Source organism: Hippoglossus hippoglossus, chromosome 20 (assembly GCF_009819705.1).
Source record: "Hippoglossus hippoglossus isolate fHipHip1 chromosome 20, fHipHip1.pri, whole genome shotgun sequence".
NCBI classification, from domain to species: Eukaryota; Metazoa; Chordata; class Actinopteri; order Pleuronectiformes; family Pleuronectidae; genus Hippoglossus; species Hippoglossus hippoglossus.
The window spans coordinates 6,292,156-6,311,545 of record NC_047170.1 but is presented as its reverse complement, the minus strand read 5'-3'; the positions used below and the strand labels follow the sequence as shown (position 1 = coordinate 6,311,545).

Sequence of the window (19,390 nt, the reverse complement as noted above, 5' to 3'; positions counted from 1 at the left end):
AATCTCTACTATTTTTTTAATAGAATGCAGAATTATTTTTCGGCAACTATCTTAGTTATACTTTGAATGAAAAAATGTTTGTCCCACTCTCAATCTATTATTGTATTTCATTCGTTAGTGTCAGTAAGCGGCCTCAAACGGCTCATCAGATTATGGACTGAGCGGTATCCTGACCCTAAAGTAGATCCAGTGAACGTATGGGACGATATCATAACATCTCGGTAAGAGAAACAGGTTTTTAACATTTTGCCTACAAATCTTTTAAATTGAGGAATAACAAAACGTGACACGGACTTATGTTTAATGTCCACGATTCAGATGCTTCTTCTTGGACAAGATCAGGGAAAAGTTGAGAGGCCACGCCCCCAGCGACAGCATGGAGGTGGATGGTTCAGAGGACCCATCGGGGGACGTCGACACGTTAGTAAATGACTGCAAGTTCAACATGAAGCTACACATGGCCAATAGTGCACGGAAACAGGTGAATATGTTTGTTTTTTTTACTTTTAAACTGTCAAACATTACTTGTTTAACCACTAGCTTATTTTGGATCACTTATGTTGTTTCAGAATAACTTCCCCGTCGCTACCAAGCTGCTGAAGGAACTTCACAAAGAAGCCAAAACTAAGAGAAGCTTGTTGATACCGTGGGTCCACAGTTTTAGCCAGTACTGCCATAAACGCAGCCAGACTCAGGGTCCCGTTGAGCAAATCATCACCGTGCTGAAGACTATCCCACTACTGGGTAAGAAGGGAAAAATAACCCCTGTACTTTATTAAATAACAGAGAACTTCAGATGTCGATAAACACGATTTAAGTATATTTGTAACTTGATCAAGTTTGACATCCGACTCCGAGATATGTAATAAAGTAAAAGCTGCTCTTTCAGTTTTAGTCACCAATACACATTGTGAGTATACTTCAGTGCATTTAAGACATTTCCGAATACATTTTTAGATTTTAAATTCTATATCCAAGATTGCTGATGCAGGCTGGTCTTTCAGAGGTTTACCTGTGGTTTATATCTTGTGCTGAATCATCAAGTTTACTCTTGATTGTTGATGAGGAAACATGTCCGCTTATATCCCGGAGATGGTTCTAAACTTCTTGGTTTTTCTTCATCATACAAATCATTTTCTGCTCCTCCATAACACTTGTTCAGAAGGCGACTTTGGCTCAGTCTTGTTTCCATGTCAACTTTGCAGAGGACCTTCGACCTGACTGTGAGAACACCACAGCTAAAGTATTCCGAAATCAAAAGATGCTCCAGGGTACGTCCTTCCACATCCTGGCTACAGCTGTAAGCAAGAGCCCCTCGGTCCTGGAAACTACTGAACCTGACAAAGCAGAGAGAGTTGTCAGGCTTTCTGGAGCTGCTTGGCCAGTTGAAGATCCAAAGGTATTCTATATTATACTTTTTTTTTTTTACAGTATAATTTACAAGAGCTTAACTAGGATTCATGTATATGAATTAGAATCAGACAATCACAGCCAATTATGTCCTGCTAACCCTGCTTTGTAGTTTTTAAGTGATGTAACCAGACAATGTGCAAAAGAGAACGAGATGATGTCTTTTAGTTGCTGAAGACTATTTGTCCTGCAGAAAGTGGAGGAGGGGCTGCAGTTACGAGCACTGAAGCTGCTTTGTGATGCCACCAGAAAGGCAGATGAAGAGCTTCAGTCTTATAGTCAGGACTTTGTGGAAAGCAGCAGCATCACCGAGACATACATGGCTTTGGCCAACTTCAGTGACAAACTCCTACGAGAGGAAGAGCAGAGGGACACCGGTGAGAAATAATTATGTACAAATAATTAATGATGTGCTTTTGTTGAACAGTTTTATCAATGACCACATTCTGGAGAATTGTATTTTCCACATTAGTAACACAACACTGCCTGTAGAGGGCACTCCTTCTATACTGTCACATTTTATCCCTGTCTGTCTTACTGCATTTATGTGGTGTCGGAATATTCTGAAAAATTATTTGCGAATGGTAAAATTCACATAAACGCTACCTCAAGTCATAACAGTGACTCGGAAAGTCTGTGAAAAAGTTTGTCCACTATTTGCCTACGTCATTACTTATGAAGCAATTGATATAATTTTGCAAACAGTTAAACATTACCTTCTAATGTGAACTTGTCAAATGTTACACTTTAGTCTATGTTTATCTCTCACAAGCACCTAACACCACTTTCTAACTATTACAGACGTTTTTACGATTGATTTTAAATTATTAATATGTCTGACACACCCAATCCTTTTTCTTTGCTTTTCATTGCTATGCAAGTTTGGAAGGACTTTGCAACTCAAGTAATGGGACCTTTCAAGGAGCAATCAAATAAAGGGGAAAATTCCAAAAAACGCTTAAGAAGAAGATTGGGTGTCATGTCAAATTTATTGCACTGGTTACATTATGTATGTAAATATATGTGTGTTCTGTTTTGTCACAGAGAGTCAGTTTCCAGACTTTCTGACACTGCCTGTTCATGTAGTGGATAGCATGTTGAAAGCACTGAAGATGAACTCAGAGGAAGCTCGCCTCAAATTCCCACGTCTGCTGCAGATCATCGAGCTGTACCCCTCGGAGACACTGGACCTCATGACAAAAGAGGTTAGTATGTTAAGACCAGGTATGTACAGCAGGACAAACAGCCCAAACATGTCGTTTGATTCATAGCAGCTGTTTTTTATATATGCATTAAGTGTATTTGTTTCCGCTATGTGGTAAGGTCTTTAAGCAGGAAGCATATCAGTAATATATGGATTTCAAGGAGGTAACTGTAGACAGACAATCTGAAAAACTCAGTAAACGACAAATATCTTATCTGCAGTGGAAACCAGGCCGATCAATCATAAAATAATGATGAGCATTTTTAAAGCCTTGTCAGTTAAATTCTACATCACTGCTGTCATGAGGACCCTTGATTTTAACTTGATAGTATTCTATGATGTACGTGTGCTCCAGTTGACAACACTGTCTGTATTTAGATGACATCAATTCCCTGCTGGATTCTGATTAGCTGGATCAGTCAAATGGTCGCCCTGTTGGACAAGCCACAAGCTGTGGCAGTGCAACACTGCATCAGGCAGATAGCAGAGTGCTACCCTCAAGCCCTGGTTTACGCTCTCATGATCAGCAGCGAGAGTTTTCAGTTTGAGGACTCGGCAACAGGACACCATCAGCAGGAATTTGTCAACAGGTAAACTTTCTAATGTTCTGCCTGAGGAGCACAGAAAAACTACATTGCAGCAAGTTTGATAGTGTTATTTTTATGAATATTGTTTCTGTGTCTACAGGCTCAGGAGCATGCTGGATAAGGGAGGAGCTGTGAAGACATTTGTGGACGCGCTGCAGCAGCTCACAAATCCTGAGATGATTTTTAAGGTAACAAGTTCAACTGTGAGTTAATCAAGCTGCCAGCAATTCGTTCATGGGACTTGATTGTTTTCATGTGGTCCCCATAGGATTGGTGGGATTGCGTGAAAAACGAACTGGACAAACCGAGCTTTGACAAGAAGCAGATATGTGACCTGTATGATGAGATGCGCTCTTCGCTTGGGGATCAGGACGCAGATGGTCAAGGGACGTTTCGCAAGAAATTTATCAAGGTTTGTTGTTAACTTTGATGGTTCAACTTGGTATAGATAGTGTACATGACAATAGATACAATGACAATTTATCATAAATATGCAAGTTTTCTTTCTTTTGCTAATCACCAAATAGTATAACATGAAGGAGTATTAGAGCATGTTGAAGAAAAGAGATGATAAAGCTGTAATTAACCAGACACTTATTATATTCTTAGAATTAAGTCTTAATATTATAACATTCAAGTCTTAATATTAGAAGAAAAAAGTTGTAAAAATATACAGTCACAACTTTACGAGAGTAAAGGGGGTGCGCCCTGGAGTTTCACTCCTTCTGGATCCAAAATCTTGAAACAGTCTCATTGTTTAACTATTAAACCTCTTTGAACATCACACAGATGTTATCAAAGAGACAGTCCACCACGACCAAATAGTTCTTTCTCCACAAAAGAGTAAATTTCATTCAAGCCTGTGTGAGTTTTTTTTTTTATGGTTTTAATACACTAATACACAAAAGCTTTAACTGTAAAGATGCGAACAAGACATCACGTTATTTGTTTCTGTGTTTTTCATTGCAGTCGTTTTTTTCTTTGATTTCACAGAGATTTGCCAAAGATGTGGAGAAGCTGCTAGGAGCTAAAGGCAGTAAGCTGTTTGAGAAGAGGAAAGACCAGTCGTTTGTGCGGAAGGTGGACGAGCTGGCGGCATCCATGCGTGAATTTCAGACAGAACCTGGGAACTTAAAAGAGTACTCACCTTGGCTCAGTGGGTTTAAAGCAGACCTGTTCAGCAATGAGCTGGAGATCCCAGGTCAGTAGTTCAATTGAAAAAGGAACACCACTGATATCGGGGTCTACAAATATTGTGAATTGTTGGTGTTTTGGTCAGCCAAAATGTTTTCCTCTTTTTATAGGACAGTATGACGGCCGATCAAAGCCTTTGCCAGAGTATCATGCGAAAATAACAGGCTTTGATGAAAGGGTATGCTTTTATTCTTGTTCACTTTAAACTAATTCAGTTTAAATGTTTTAATAGTCCAATAGCATGTGATTGCGTGAACTTTTATCCTACAGGTGAAGGTGATGTCCTCCATCCGTCGCCCCAAACGTCTAATCATCCGTGGGGATGACGAGCGGGACCACCCCTTTCTGGTGAAGGGCGGGGAGGACCTCCGCCAGGACCAACGTATCGAGCAGCTTTTTGGCGTCATGAACATTTTATTGAGTTACGACGCTGCCTGCACACGCAGAGGCTTGCGGCTCCGCACCTATCAAGTCATTCCCATATCCAGAAGGTAGTGAGCTTTTTTGTCCACCAATTTCTCTATTGTTACTATTGCAATCAACGAACGCATTATTTTTTTCTATCTTAATCATGAGCGTGGTCTTTCACTTTGAGAGCAGGATTTATTTTCACTTCAGGTTTCGTATTTCCTTCACTCAAAACCCCGCGCTCACACTCAAATAGCCCCTGCTTGTGCTCTGATTTGCTCTGTTCGTGCTCGCGCTCACCCTGCGTCTGTGCACGTTTGTAACGTCTGCACTCAGTATTCTCGTCTGCGCTTGGATTTTTTTTTTTCTTCTGTTCTATCCAGTTTTTTTTTGCAACTAGTCTTTCAAAATTCCCCAACCAATAGAATGTCAGGTGCAGTGTTACACGCCCTTGTTGTAGCCGTGTAAATGAAGCGAGGGAAGTACTTGCTGTGGAAGTGAAATCAATAGGACCTGCTCTCAAACTGAAATAACACACTCTTGAATAAACAGAGGGAAAAAAAACATACGAAAAAAACATTTATTTATTCTTTAACTATGTCTCTTTTATTTTTGCCAGTCATTGCAACCACGCCCTGACACTCACCCCCCTATTGTTATTGTATAAGATACAACAGGAATTTTATGTGTTCACAGAATTGGTCTGATTGAATGGATGGAGAATACGTGTACTCTGAAAGACTTCCTGAACAGCACAATGACTGCGGAGGAAGAGACAAATGCACGGAGGTACAGTATTGACGTTACACTCTAATAACTTTCTGTTGAACACTTTCAAATGTGTTATTCATAAAATATTTTAAACAACAACAAAATGTTTTTCAAAATAAAGGTCTTCAAGCCTCAACAAAAATATTGTCCTCCTCTTACATGAAGTGCAGCTGTCAGGGGATTTCATCTTTTCTTTATTTAACTTTTTTAACGATCTAATGAAAATAATCAGTGTGATCTATGTTCATTTCTAAAAAAAATGGGATTTATATTTAATGATCATAAATATATATTGTGTGATCATAAAATACATTTATCAGTGGCATTTATAAAGACTTTTACAGTGTTATCCATTATTCTAATAATTGGTTATTGGAACTTTTCTCTTCTGATCTGATGATGATTTCCTCTTCTTAAGGGTTCCTGGAGTCTACAATAAATGGCTCTCAACCTTTGCTCCGAATGTGAGTGGTATCAAACTGTATGGTCACGCTTACAAGTAAGTCTATTCGTGATGAGTTTTGTTCGTAAAGCATTGGGTACAGACAGTAATTAATTCGTAATTAACAGATTCATTTAAATTTTGTTGATTATAATTTACTATGCCCAGCTCTTACAATCTGAAGCTACTTCTTTAACATATGTCCTGAGCATGAACATATTTATTCTTTCCCAGGAAAGCAAAGCGTGCCGATGCAGTGAGCAACTTTTTGAAAGTGTTGCAGCATGTGCCCAGTGATCTGCTGAAGTACGTCAAGACTCTCTGGATAATAAAAGTGCTCATTATGGTTGATACTTGGCAGGAAGAAAACCTTATTTCTCTTTTGCACTTTTTAGGAGAGCTTTTCTGAAGATGTGCAACAGTCCAGAGGCCTTTCTCTCCCTGCGATCTCACTTTATCAGCTCTCATGCTTTGCTGTGTGTGAGCCACTGGATTCTGGGCATTGGAGACCGACATCTCTCCAACTTCATGATCAACATGGAGACAGGAGGCATGATCGGCATCGACTTTGGTCACGCATTTGGTTCAGCCACACAGGTCATTCAAACAAATACAGTACTTTAACTAGGAACTGATTTTTAAAGCAACTTAAAACAAATGGAAGATAATCAATAGAATATGACTAGACCCATGTGATCAGTTATGAGTCTGGGTTAATACACACAGGACATGGAGCAGCAATAAACCTTTTTTAAGAATTATAAATGAAGGGACAGTGACGAAACACACAGAAACCATGAATATAATATATAATTTAATAATCTACCTAGCATGTAATATGTAATATGCATCGATAAAAAGGCAAAAATCTGTTAAGATTCAATGCATGAAAATTTCCAGACTCTACCCAACACACAATTAGATCAGTCTAACATAAATCCCAACAGTCAAAAAGTGTGTTTTTATTTGTTCTGTCCAGCTGTGTAAATATGAATTGACACTATATAAATTTATCTCTGTCCTCACAGTTCCTCCCTGTGCCGGAGCTCATGCCTTTCCGCCTGACCAGACAGTTTGTCAATCTGATGCAACCCTTGAAGGAGTCTGGTTTGATCCAGAACGTCATGGTTCACTCGCTGCGAGCCTTCAGGGCTGAGCCGGACCTTCTACTGAACACCATGGATGTGTTCGTCAAGGAGCCATCGCTGGACTGGAAGGTAACTCTCACTCCTGCTTCAGAGATCCCACTAAATGTTGAGTGTTTGACAAGTGAGTAGGAAAGATAAAACGTCAAAGTCTCAGTAAGAAAAGTTAATTTTAGTTAGTCTTGAGTTTGTTATATGTAACAGCCAAACTAGCTATTTGTATAGTTTTCTATTTTAATATTTTGCAAGAAAGGTTGAATTCATTAACTGTATGTTAAATGAATTCTGTTTTTAACCTTTCCTTCCATCATACAGTAAAAAATTGTGGTACCAGTGATGTTTCTCATCGCTTTTACACAGAACTTTGAGCTGAAACAGCTGAAGAAAGGAGGCTCATGGACAAAGGACATAAACACCAAAGAAATCAACTGGTATCCCTTACAGAAGGTGAAATTCGCAAGAGAAAAACTAGAAGGAGCAAATCCAGCTGCTATAACCAGGTAGGTCCTCAAATCATGACGTTAATTAATCATTAATGTTGTTTTTTAAGTTTAAGATGAGTTACAATTAAAGGCACTGTTGGCGTCCAATATTGTGGATTGACTGACTCAGCTTTATAAGATTGATATTGTTATATAATTTTATAATAGTGAATTTATAACACTTTTTATGTCCATGTGTCAGTTTCTTCAAATTTGTCACAAACATTCACTTTTACTCAAAGATGAACTGATTAGACTTTGGTGGTCAGAGGTCAAGGTCACACTGACATTACAAAACACACTTGTGGCCATGAAACAAAAATTAAGTCACAGAGATTGTGACAAATTTCCAGACAAATGTCGAATAGAATACAAAGTTATTACACTTAATCTTCAAAGTTCAAAAGGTCAGCATCAATTTTACATCATAATTTTGTGTTATAACACTTTGCTGGTCATCAGTCAACACCATAGAGTGTATATGAAGATGGACAACATGGCAGCTCCCAAAACACCTCTATTGCCACCTGGTGGCTGGCTGCAGTTTAGGTCATAAACCCCGCCTTCTCCATGTTGGCATGATGATGACACATGAACCAAATCAAATAGTTAAAGTGCACGCAATAAATCTTTCTTAAAGATGGTTTCTGTTATGAAAGTGCTACAATAAAAACTACCTGCTTGATACAATGCTCAGGTTTTGTTACAACTCTCAACTCTGATTTAAAAAAAAAAAAAACAATATATTGTGTCCATTCCTTTGTTATGTCATCGGGCTGTTCACCATGATCTAAATTCTGCCTCCGATGCCCACTTATACCAATAACTACAACTGGTCTTAAATAAGACATTTCACTTGTGTGTTGGTTTATTTTGTCAGTGAGGAGCTGAAGCTGGGCTTTGAGAAGGACCCGGCCTTTCCCGGGATGCAGTCCGTGGCCCTGGGATCTCAAGAGCACAACATCCGTGCTAAACTTCCACCTGCGGGGCTGTCAGCAGAGAAGCAGGTGGAATGTCTGCTCGACCAAGCCATGGACCCAAATGTGCTCGGCAGGGTTTGGGTGGGCTGGGAGTCATGGTTCTGATTGTTTGATCTGGGTCGTACAAATATCTAGAAATTTGTAGGAAAGGAAATCTGTGATGTTTAAAGATTCTTGTAATCTCAAATGATTGTACCTTTGATTTCATGTATTGTGTCATGGCAGAGTTTGTAAGGCAGGATCCACATACTATCTCATACTGAACAAACAAAAGCTTGAAAGAAAGATGGGATTTAGTAATTGTAATAGATGAAGATCTTTTTTTACTTAAAATAAATCTGAGTAATTGTTGGTGTAGACTTCTTCATTCTGCCCATATCAGAGGGAAGCGATTTGGTTTCATCTTGTTTTAAGTTAAGTTTTTCCGTTTAAACCACTTGAAGGGAAAAAGCTGAATTGTTGTTACTTTAAACTGTGAGTTTCAGGTTAGTGTCTCAGAGTTTTAAGGTAACCACAGTTCTGCTCTTGTTTTGTAAGGCAGGAAATGGTGGCTGTGTGTCTACACTAAAGCAGAAGTGATGAAGCACCTACTGGTTCCTTGGAAGCTTCTGATCTGATCTGCAATCTGTTGCTACAAACCAGCAAACTGCTGAACCCTGATTAAATGTGACTGTATCAGAAAAATGTCACCTTATATCTGAGCTGAGTAGGGCTGCAGTGCAAGATACAATCAATTAATCTCTCAATTATCTAAATTAATAATAAAAACAGGAAAATAAATGTCCATCACAATATCCCAAATAATTTATCAGTGTTGCTTTATCGAATGAAGAGTAAGAATGTGATAAGCAGGTCATCACATTCAAGGAGGTGAAATTGTTTTGTTACCAATTGGAAAAATGGCTGAATTGACTTAAAAACTTCAGATTATTTGGCCATTGACTGACCAAATAATCATCCGCCTGTTAAAAAATGTACTTCTGAACGCACAAATTACTGATCCTGTTTCATTTGTATTTTGTGATTAAAAAAAAAATATAGACAGATTTAAACAAGCATTCTGATCAATCTAAAATTGTCGTCACACATTGTTTTGCTTAGACAGATCCCTTCCATTGTTCATAAAGTGCAAGTGAACAATCTCGAACTAATTTCTTGTCTCATGTCACTGACGTGTAGATTTGATTAAATGAAACAAGGAGATTAGTTAATCCATTTTTAATAGAATATACATTCAAATATAGGGAAACGAGTTAAGTTGAAAGACAACTGTTCATAACTCAAGATTTCAGACCAATTCGTTCAAAATTGCCATCAAACCCACTGTCAGTCATTTCCCTCCTGTTTGCACTAATATGGCAATAATCCATCAAATCCTTAGTCCACAGCTGTTAGGCATTACCAACATGGAATGCTCTTTTGCATTGACTGCCTGCTGATGATGGTGGTGTGAGTGTGTATGCGTCAATGCGATCGGGCTTTTTAATCGTAGTGTGCTTCCAGTTTGCATCTCAGAATTTTTCAAGAAAAATGACTGACGTGAAAAAGATTCCTTCGTCCAGCATGTTTTTCTCCAGAAATTTAACACTGGTTATTAAAACACAAGTAAATACTCCACTGACTTTTTCTGTCACTCTAACACGCAGTTCTTTGTTGCTCCTCTGCATGGTCCCTTTCGAGCACCACGGCTCTTGCATAACTGCCGTGAGATAATAGTGTCAAGAGACATTCCCCATGAAAAAATATGGATACTGTGGCTAAGTTGCAAAGAAAGCAGAAAAATAACCTGGACACATGGCTTATCAACATAATTTTTTTGGTCACTGTCCATGTAATGAGATTGAGGCTGGCAGGTTTTCTTTCTTCATGAATGTTATTTTAATGCGAGTAGAACCCAAGTTTTTTTTTTTTTCAGAATAAAAAAAAAAAGTACAGAAATTGAACATTAGCTTTTTCCTTAACAAAAATAATTAACATTAGTAATCACTTAAAAGAATTTACAATAACTGCATTTACATACAAAAAGAAAATATCAAGAAAATTATGTAACACCCCACGGCAGATAGTGACGGGGGAAAAAACAACAGCTGTTGGTTGCTGAGGCACCTTCATATATCACCAACACAAATGGTCGAAGAATAACTGTTCTGCATATTTCGTGTTATGTCAAATAACTGCATAAATAAATCGACTCTGAATCAAGGCTATAAGGAAAAAAAGTACCGTATATAAAAAAACATTATTTCTCATTATCGCACACATCAATTTTAATCTGAAGGTTGTGATACACACTTGACAACATTCCCTCAGTTCACGATGAGAGGTTAGAGCACATTCTCATAATGAGAGACTGGTAAAATGAAAACCTTTTAGCTAAAGTGAAATATCACATATATTTTAAGGTCTCTGGGTTAAGGCGTGGAAAAGCTTTTACTTGTTTCTTGCATTAGGACACCTGTAATACAGACAATGAGGACACTGGAGACGTACCATTTTAGTTATGAAAAAGTATGTAGTGCATTCACTCTCCCTCAACACAGACATTCTTCTTTTATAGGTTTATATTGTACGACTTTAACTGCAAGTAATGAATCAACCAAAGTGCATGATGCATGTTAGTTTTAGAGTAAGGACACAATTACTTTTTTGTTATAAATAACCTCAACTTGGAGATGTTTTTTTTAGGTAAAAATAAGTAGTTATGTAGATGAATTCAATTCCATATTAAAAAGGCATCAAAGAGAAATAAGACCTTGCATGAGAAGAGTTGACAAATACAACATCTCTTCAGAGACCATCATTTGATTTGGCTCACTCTTAACTAACATGTTCTGTAGTGGACAATGTTACACCCAGAATAGAGATGTAATTTCTTATAACAAAACCCAGTTGGTTTAAATGCATGCAACAAATCTTCTGAAACGAGACGAGAAAACGACAGTTAACGACACTGTAGTGATAGCAGACTGATGTACAGACAGTTCCTGCTCCATTTACATTAAAACTGATTGACTTTGTTGTTTTATCCTCTGAAATCAACACACATTTATTTAGAGAAGAAATTAAACTCTTATTTACTACGGTCGCCCTCCAATCCCACTTTTCCCAATTAACTGCCAAAGGAACTGTAAATCAATCAGATATAAAAGGGTTACAGCACTGTCTAATTCTTGCCATGTAGATAAGTAAAACAAGAGTTTTCTGATGCAGATGAAACTGTGTAAAAACCAGGTTAGAGGGTGAGATTTTTAAAAGAGCACAAGTAAATTTTGTTTTGAGCCCGACCGATGTATTGGTTAAAAATATCAGCCGATATAAGCCATTCACTGATATCAGTGTCTGCATTTATGTTTGCTGATATAACCTTTTTCACAGAATAATACATTACACATTTTTAAGGACAATGTGAACATGTTTATTTTCTAAATTCAAGTTCTACACATTTGATTCTATTTGATTTTTCTTCCTATTTGTAGTTATTTAAACTAATGTTTATGGTTAAACTGCAAATATCAATTCAATCATTTTCATAAGTTACATTTTGTTGTCATAAGGGAGATCTTTGGAATGATTGCCAATTACTTTAAAATATATATCAGACGATATGTATCGGAAGAACTCCCTAATATCAGTATCGGCATCAACTCCCAAAATAATCCATATCGGTCAAGCCCTAATTTTAATACATGTTAGCAGCATATAGGCTAAATCAACTGTTGATGACTGATTTATGATGCAAAAATGAACTTTCAGTAACTTTTAATCACGTTGTGAAAACTGTGGGACTATATCCCATACATAAAAATAAAAACAGTGCATACATCAAACGTCACTAATTGTAACTATATAGTTACATGCTCGAGACGCAAGTTTATAATTAGATTTTTTTTAATAATAAAAATATGATAATTTTGTGGGTGTTATTATATCCAGCGAAATTTGCAACTATTTATCTATAAACTGTTTTTAACAGTTCTCAGTGTGTTAAATACACATATACTACAGTCCAATGTGTACTCTTTTAAAAATCATTAAATTGGCAATTTACCTTGAAGAACAGAATTACCCATGTCCTCATCAAGCAGATTCTTAATTATAATGTTTTCCTGTCCTCTCCTCATCTGTGTTTGGATTTAAAGTTTGCATTCTGACTTGAAAACATTTCTGTGGGTGAAAAACATAAAAATGTCTTCATCAAAGTGCCACATGACTTCATACAGTAAGTAAATAGCAGTCACAGATTTTTTTTAGTGGGTTGAGAGGAACCCAACAAGTAAATAAATTCATATTATACAAAAGAAAATCTTTGTGGCTTGGTGTGCATAGCATATATACTGAAGGCATGTCTTGCTCTGCTTTACAGCAGGCGTTAGTGTCACATACTATAGTTATATCTTGGGTCTCCATCCGTTTATGAACTGCATTAGTTTCTTCACCTGCAGTTTGCTTAGCTTGAAGTCCTCAGACAAAATCTCCTCAGTGAGCTGCAGGAGTAAATTTCCATCTATCTTCTCAGACACAAAAAGAGTAACAATGTCATCTGGCAAGCCAATGAATCTCAGAGATTTGGACACCTCTTCAATGGAGAGGCCAGCAAGGCTGGACGGAGGCTGCCACTGTGCACTGGCCGACACGGATGGACAGTTGGGAGTCAATGAATCACAGATGGAATATATCTCTTTGGTACTCTGCTCCTGTTGAGTAAGCGAACAATCTGAAGTTTCCTGCTTTGCGTCACAAGCTGACACTGGCAGGAAGTCTGTGCAGTTCTTTATGGCATTTGATTTTGGCGTTCTCGGGGGTAAAATGGGACAAGAGAGGCTCTGCTTGGTGTTAGATTCTTCTATTGGCTTGTCTCTGTACACCTCTGAATTGTAACTCGAAGATTTTGTGCAGACCTGAGTCAGAGAAGCGTTCTGCAACATGAAGTCCTTACTGCTTTGTGCGTGATCTCGGCCTTCAAAGTCGACAAGGCTTGACGTACAGGTTTTTGGGGTGCTTGGGGATCTCTTCCTAGGGTAACTGTAGTAACTCCGACAGCTAGCTGGTAGAAATTCCTCCATGCAGTGTGATTCTCCTACACTGAAATTGTTTGGCCAAGACAACCTGGAGGACATCCCATCTAGTGACAGGCTACCAGTGGGCAAGGTGTCATTTGGCTCAGTGCTGTTTGATTTACCCCACTTACAGGGGTAGCACACGTGGCTTTGCTCTTGTGGGTCGGCTGCTTCTTCTTCACATGCTCCACTTCTGATGGGAAAACATAGTATTTATTAGTAGAAGAGGAAACTTCCTGTAGGTCTCATAATGACAAATTATTTTTGAACCTCACTGAAATGTCTCATTAAAATACTTCATCAACACAGCTAACCACACAGAAAACAATTCAAAAGCATGTAGGTGGATTTGGAAAGCTGAACAGAGAACATGGTTGTCTATGACTGTGAAATGTCAGCATATATCAACCTCACTTTAGTCAAATGAAATATAGAGAAGTCAGAGTGTTATGAAACGCTTCCAGTTCTTACATGTTGTGGAGACCAGAGGAATAATAGGAGAGCGTTGGACTCGGAGAACGAGTCTCTTGCTGCCGAGGCTTTGACAGGATGGGCACCGATGGCATCTGTTTCAAACTTCGTGGAGGGATTGGTGGGGCATTCAAAAGACGACATTCTTCCTTCACCTACAAAGGAAATGACCTGACTGTGAAACTGACAGCAAAACTAACATGTTCACTTTTTAGGGTTAGACACAGCATTCATTTATAATCCATAAGGCTTTTATTCAATCAAAACCTGTTTTTGATACTATTTACAGTCAGCATTTTATCTGCAAGAGCAAAATCAACCTATTTACTTTCTCTTTATAGAAATTATATTGGGAGAGGCGGAGTCTGCCATTCATGCACTGTATTGAGATTGCCAATTTCATCTTATTCATGACATTCTCACTGTTAACACATCAGAGCTGTATGAAATTACAGTTCGAACATTTTTTGTCTGAGCCTGTCTGTGTCTGCGAGAAAACTAAATGAGCCTGACCAGAACCCTACAGGGACTCTTTTTTTTGTGTCCAAACCCGACCCAAGGCCGATGCAGTTAAAACATAACATTGTCACCACAGATGATCTTCAGCAGAAACCAACTCTACTGTGGCCTGCTGTTGTCTGAGGTAGGAAATCAGATTGCATGTGCAGTTATTACTGACTGAAGTCTTTATCAAAACAGTGTGAGCTTGTTTGATTGTGCAGTAAACTGACACATTGCATGACCCGGTCATATTTCTGACAAAGTTGCTGCGTTTGCTGTAACCACTGTAACCACAGATGCAAACAAATAAACCAGGACTTAAACTTTACTTTGAGAATTTTACTCACAGCTTCAGATTTGGGTGGGACCGGTGGTGGAGTAAGAGCGACATCCGAACTGGTTATTGCTCCAAGAGGACAAGTGACTGGGTATGACAGGGCTGCTGTTGTGCCGCAGCCATTGTTGATGCCTCGGATTCCCTCACTTGAAGAGGGTTTTGGGATCTGACCTCTCAAGTGATCTAACCACAGCTCCTCATACGGAACATCCGACTTGTTGAAGGACGGTTGTTGGCTTGTGCTGTCCAGCAGCTCAGGGAAAAAAATGTCATTTTCTCCAGAGTCTGAAGGAATGCTATCGGAGGGCAGAAGAGCCCAATCCCCACATAGCGTCATACAGCCCTGTAAGTTGACCTCGCTGTTTCCATGCAGGTTGCTGCCGTATACGCACACAGAGAGTCTGTGGAAGGACTGGGTGAGCTCATCCCGGGCATAAGTTAAAGAGCTGGGAATCTGCACGTGACCGGGACACCCATTGGAGCTGCTGCTGCCTCCGCTGCAACTACCATTCCCACTGCTTTTCTTAGGACTCTTACCATCGTCGTTCCAGTCTGTCCGCACATTCCGCACGGCGCGGGAATAGTAGTCTATGTCAAACTGCTCCTGGCAGAAGGAGAACCAGCGATGCACCATAGTTTCTAGCCACAACTCTCCCTGCAGCAGTTCTTCTGGAATAATAAATCTAGGCATGGCCATATGAAAGGGAAAATGGATGGGGATTATTTTGTTGCTTCGCAGAATGCAGCACACAACCACCGTCTTTGTCTGAATGTTGACCAGTTTATAGCGATGGCCCTCGCGGATGAGGTGGAGGTCATGCTGGTTGCGTGGTGGACTGCTGGGTACCGTGACATTGACTGGGAGACGAGTTTTCTCTACAATGTTCCTGATGATGTGCTCACCGTCCTGCATCTGAAGCTCCAGAGGACTACAAGTGCTGAATCTGCCTTTACACTGGAAAGGCAGGCTGATGCTCTCGTTGGTGCGATGGTTCATGCAGATCAAACACGGCATCTTGCCTCGACCAATCTTACTAATTGAGTTCAGCTTCCCGATCTTCTTTAAAATGGTGTTGAATCTTGATTTTTCTTTGAAGGACCTGGCATAAAGGATCTCAGCCTGGCCCATTAATGTCAGCTCATCGCCGGTGCTCAGTGTGATGTTGTAAACTTCTGTGTCTTCATTACATTCCCCTGAAGCCATCTGTGCAAAAAGGACATGGAAAAGAACAAACCATGAGGCTGGTAAATAAAAATTTGTATAAGAGTGAAAAGAAGTTCAAACTAAAAACTGATCCCAACAAAGAAAGGGTGGGAAAATACATTTTAATACATTTTTTATTTATGGAATACTCCTGATGTCAGAGTTGGGAGTTCAGGTAGTCAATAGTCAGAATATAGAGTAAAGTAAAGTAATACAACAAACTCCAAAAGCCATCATAATGAAACACTTTAACACATCAAATGTACCTTAACATTGAAAGTGATTTCCTCCATGACATACACTCTCTCAGGGAATGCTTTAGCCACCTCCTCCACACTGTTGAAGTACTGCACAGGCTCCTTGACATCTCTGTCCTGCTCCAGTAGCTTAAACTGGCCTTAAGGAACGAAGGAAAATATATATTATCGCAACTGACTGGGTCAAGCAAGCATTGAGGCATCATTAACTGGACTGTAGTGCAATGCAACCTACATCCTCCATTGCATTGTCAGAGTTTGAGAGCAAGCATTGAAGCATCATTAACTGGACTGTAGTGCAATGCAACCTACATCCTCCATTGCATTGTCAGAGTTTGAGAGTTTGAGGGCTTTGCTGTGAATTGACGCTTGATGCTCCGAGATATTAATGCGTTTTTAACAAGTTTTCAAAAGGGATAGTAATGGGTAGTTCATAAACAGATAAATGTTAACAAAACACAATACTGGGCTAAACGAGGAAGATTCTGTCTCGATGTGTCTCGATGTGTCTCACCTTCATAGTGTACTGGGATCTCTATTTTGGGCCCAATGACATAGTGGCCCTCCTCGAGACTGTGAGCGGTGATCGTCGTCCACTGACGGCAGGAATGAATCAAGAGGTAGTCATTGTCTCTGAGCCCTTCCACCAACTGACCTGCAGGAATGAAAACAGGGAATCAATTGTGCATCTCAAATAAAAGAAATATAGACTCTGCTGAGTCCCATTCTAAATCTACCATTACCATTGCCCAATTTAATACTATCTGCCTGAGATGTCATACCTGCTGTTTACATCAATCATCATCAACACTTTGTTTATACGCTCAGCTTCTTTAATGTTATGTTGTTCTCACTGGATGTGTCAAATATTAGTTAAAAATTATAATATTTCATGACTTTAAACGCAAGCCTTGATTGTGCAAAATGGCAGCATATATCAAGAAGTTATTCTGAAACTTAGGTATATGTAGTGGGAATTGTATATGCTTTTGACACTTTTTCTCGTGTTCCTTGCAGTATTACAGCATTTCCTGGGTTTAATCTGGATAACAAACACACTGTAGCTCCCTTCCATGCAGTTTGAATGGGTGCTTTGCTTTCCCGATCCATCCTTCCACCAAGTTTCGAGAAAATCTCTTCAGTTGTTTTTGTGAAATCTTTCTTACAAACTAACAAACGGAAGGTGAAAACATAAGTTCCCTGGCGGAGGTGTTGAACCATAATGATCATGGTGATTGCTCCCAACATTTAAACATCACGTATGAGGAAGACCATGGCGACTGTTTCCTTTCTTAGTGTCACTTGAAGCACCACTCAGATCATTGGCATTGGATTACACAGCACTCAATTCACTTTGCTCCACAGACAGTGACTAATGCCCTAATCCATACCCCTCTGAAACACAAGCACTACAATTTAAAAGCACAATGCATCAGCACAGTTCTGCTAAGGAGTGTGACAGAGGACTGGATCATGAAGACCAACATGATAACCCCCTGCTGGTGTCACAATGGCTCCATTGCTGTACTAAACGTGAGCCTAACCTCATGTTACATTACATTTCATTTAGCTGACGCTTTTATCCAAAGTGACTTACACTGGTCTGTTTGGTTGCAGGGTCATTGTCATGTTAAACTTCTTGATGAGGTGAGTTTTAAGCCTCTTCTATCGAAAAATCAGATAAGGGCTGAAACTCAACCTGCAAAAAATGTTATATTGCACTGGACATTTATCTTCACAACAGTAATTACAGTCATCTGGTGCTTTTATATGCTGTCCCCTAACATTTACCAATTCTTCTTTTACTCTAATGTATCGGTTTTAATTCCACAACTACAGCACACGGCATCTACACAATAACACCATCTTTATCCAACACAAACGAAACCATGTTGTTGGACAAACATCAAGAAAATCGGCTGAGTTTACCCTTGCTGCTAACCAGCTGCTAGCCACCGCTGCTAGCTGTAGCACAGAAACTTGGCCAGTGTCAGAAAGTTACTAACCGTTGTCCAGCTTGGCAATTTGTGGCAGCCTGTATGCGCTGACGAGTTGATCTAATGGCAGGGACGTCGTGCTCCACGTAACTTCTTTTAAATTGTTGTACAACATAGTTCCAAGGTCCATTTTGGCTAGCTGGCATTAGCCAACCGGGGGAGCTACTGGCCTCACTGCGCGTAAACACGGTCGCAAAACGCTACGCTACGCTAACCAGCTTCACAACACGCCGAGTCTCCATCTATGGCGTCACGTTCGGCATGTGTCTAGTTTACCGTCGCATTGTCGTCTGCCGAGTCAAGACGCGTTGTCCGAAAGCGTAGCACAGCCATGTTTGTTTAGCTAGCGACGGGTGCATCGTGGAAAGTTAGCCACACGAACAGCGGAAACACGTAATTTGTTCTTTTAAAGTAAAATCTTTGTTTACTTTGAGAGTTAAACAACACGAGAAAACACAATGCGGCTCAGTGTGTGCGTGGTATATTTGCAAATGGGAGAACATTGCTTCCATTAAGCGAAGATTTTGCTTTGTGAAGTTTAGCACTGATGCTGAAGACTGTCAAAATACATAACAGTCTCTTCCAAAATAAAACACCACCTGCTGATCAGTTATAAGGCTTCAGAGTGATTATAGAAGAATACCCACTTCATCCTTATCTCTGTGTACTTACGTCGTTGTTATACTTTCTATATTTTTATGTTTTCATGGGGGGGGTTAAGTGTTTGAGTCCACGAAACACTTTAGGAGTTTCAGGGGTAAACAGCTTTGCAGCCAAATCCAATACAATTGAAGGAAATGGTGACCACTTATTCTAACGTATGAAAACAACATAATACAAACACGAAATGGCTCCATACTGCTCCTGTGGTGTCATCCCTAACCCTAACCCTAAGTGTCCCTAAGCCCCAACACTTAATTTGACTCCACAAGGTCATTTACAC

At 39.4% G+C, this 19,390-nt stretch overlaps 2 protein-coding genes across 5 annotated transcripts in view; one reads left to right on the top strand and one right to left on the bottom strand.

The window, feature by feature from the left end:
* The window catches only part of prkdc (protein kinase, DNA-activated, catalytic subunit), a 37,710-nt gene extending 28,735 nt beyond the window's left edge, over positions 1–8,975 (top strand). For 2 of the 3 annotated variants that reach the window (XM_034573118.1, XM_034573117.1), the window contains exons 68-86: positions 119–221; positions 319–481; positions 570–744; positions 1,206–1,399; positions 1,604–1,787; positions 2,455–2,615; positions 2,993–3,204; positions 3,302–3,389; positions 3,470–3,613; positions 4,195–4,402; positions 4,506–4,573; positions 4,666–4,886; positions 5,500–5,592; positions 5,993–6,073; positions 6,251–6,322; positions 6,412–6,613; positions 7,045–7,233; positions 7,522–7,661; positions 8,524–8,975. In XM_034573118.1, coding sequence (XP_034429009.1) covers positions 119–221; positions 319–481; positions 570–744; positions 1,206–1,399; positions 1,604–1,787; positions 2,455–2,615; positions 2,993–3,204; positions 3,302–3,389; positions 3,470–3,613; positions 4,195–4,402; positions 4,506–4,573; positions 4,666–4,886; positions 5,500–5,592; positions 5,993–6,073; positions 6,251–6,322; positions 6,412–6,613; positions 7,045–7,233; positions 7,522–7,661; positions 8,524–8,728 — 2,903 coding nt within the window. In that variant the 3' untranslated portion in view covers positions 8,729–8,975. Of the gene's footprint in view, positions 1–118; positions 222–318; positions 482–569; positions 745–1,205; positions 1,400–1,603; positions 1,788–2,454; positions 2,616–2,992; positions 3,205–3,301; positions 3,390–3,469; positions 3,614–4,194; positions 4,403–4,505; positions 4,574–4,665; positions 4,887–5,499; positions 5,593–5,990; positions 6,074–6,250; positions 6,323–6,411; positions 6,614–7,044; positions 7,234–7,521; positions 7,662–8,523 lie in introns of those variants that run through there. The other variant, XR_004612374.1, reaches the window with a different exon arrangement.
* Positions 8,976–11,709: 2,734 nt separating this feature from the next.
* Positions 11,710–19,073, bottom strand: garem (GRB2 associated, regulator of MAPK1). Of its 2 annotated transcripts, none has more exons than XM_034573124.1 (6): positions 18,457–19,073; positions 16,965–17,105; positions 16,460–16,590; positions 15,000–16,193; positions 14,152–14,306; positions 11,710–13,870 (listed from the first exon to the last, which is right to left on the bottom strand). In XM_034573124.1, exons 1-6 carry the CDS (start codon positions 18,575–18,577, stop codon positions 13,012–13,014), a joined length of 2,601 nt encoding a protein of 866 aa, XP_034429015.1. In that variant the 5' UTR covers positions 18,578–19,073; the 3' UTR covers positions 11,710–13,011. The 2 variants fall into 2 exon arrangements, with proteins under 2 accessions (XP_034429015.1, XP_034429014.1); XM_034573123.1 differs by having other exon boundaries at positions 11,710–13,873; positions 18,457–19,070.
* Between the last annotated feature and the right edge of the window lie 317 nt (positions 19,074–19,390).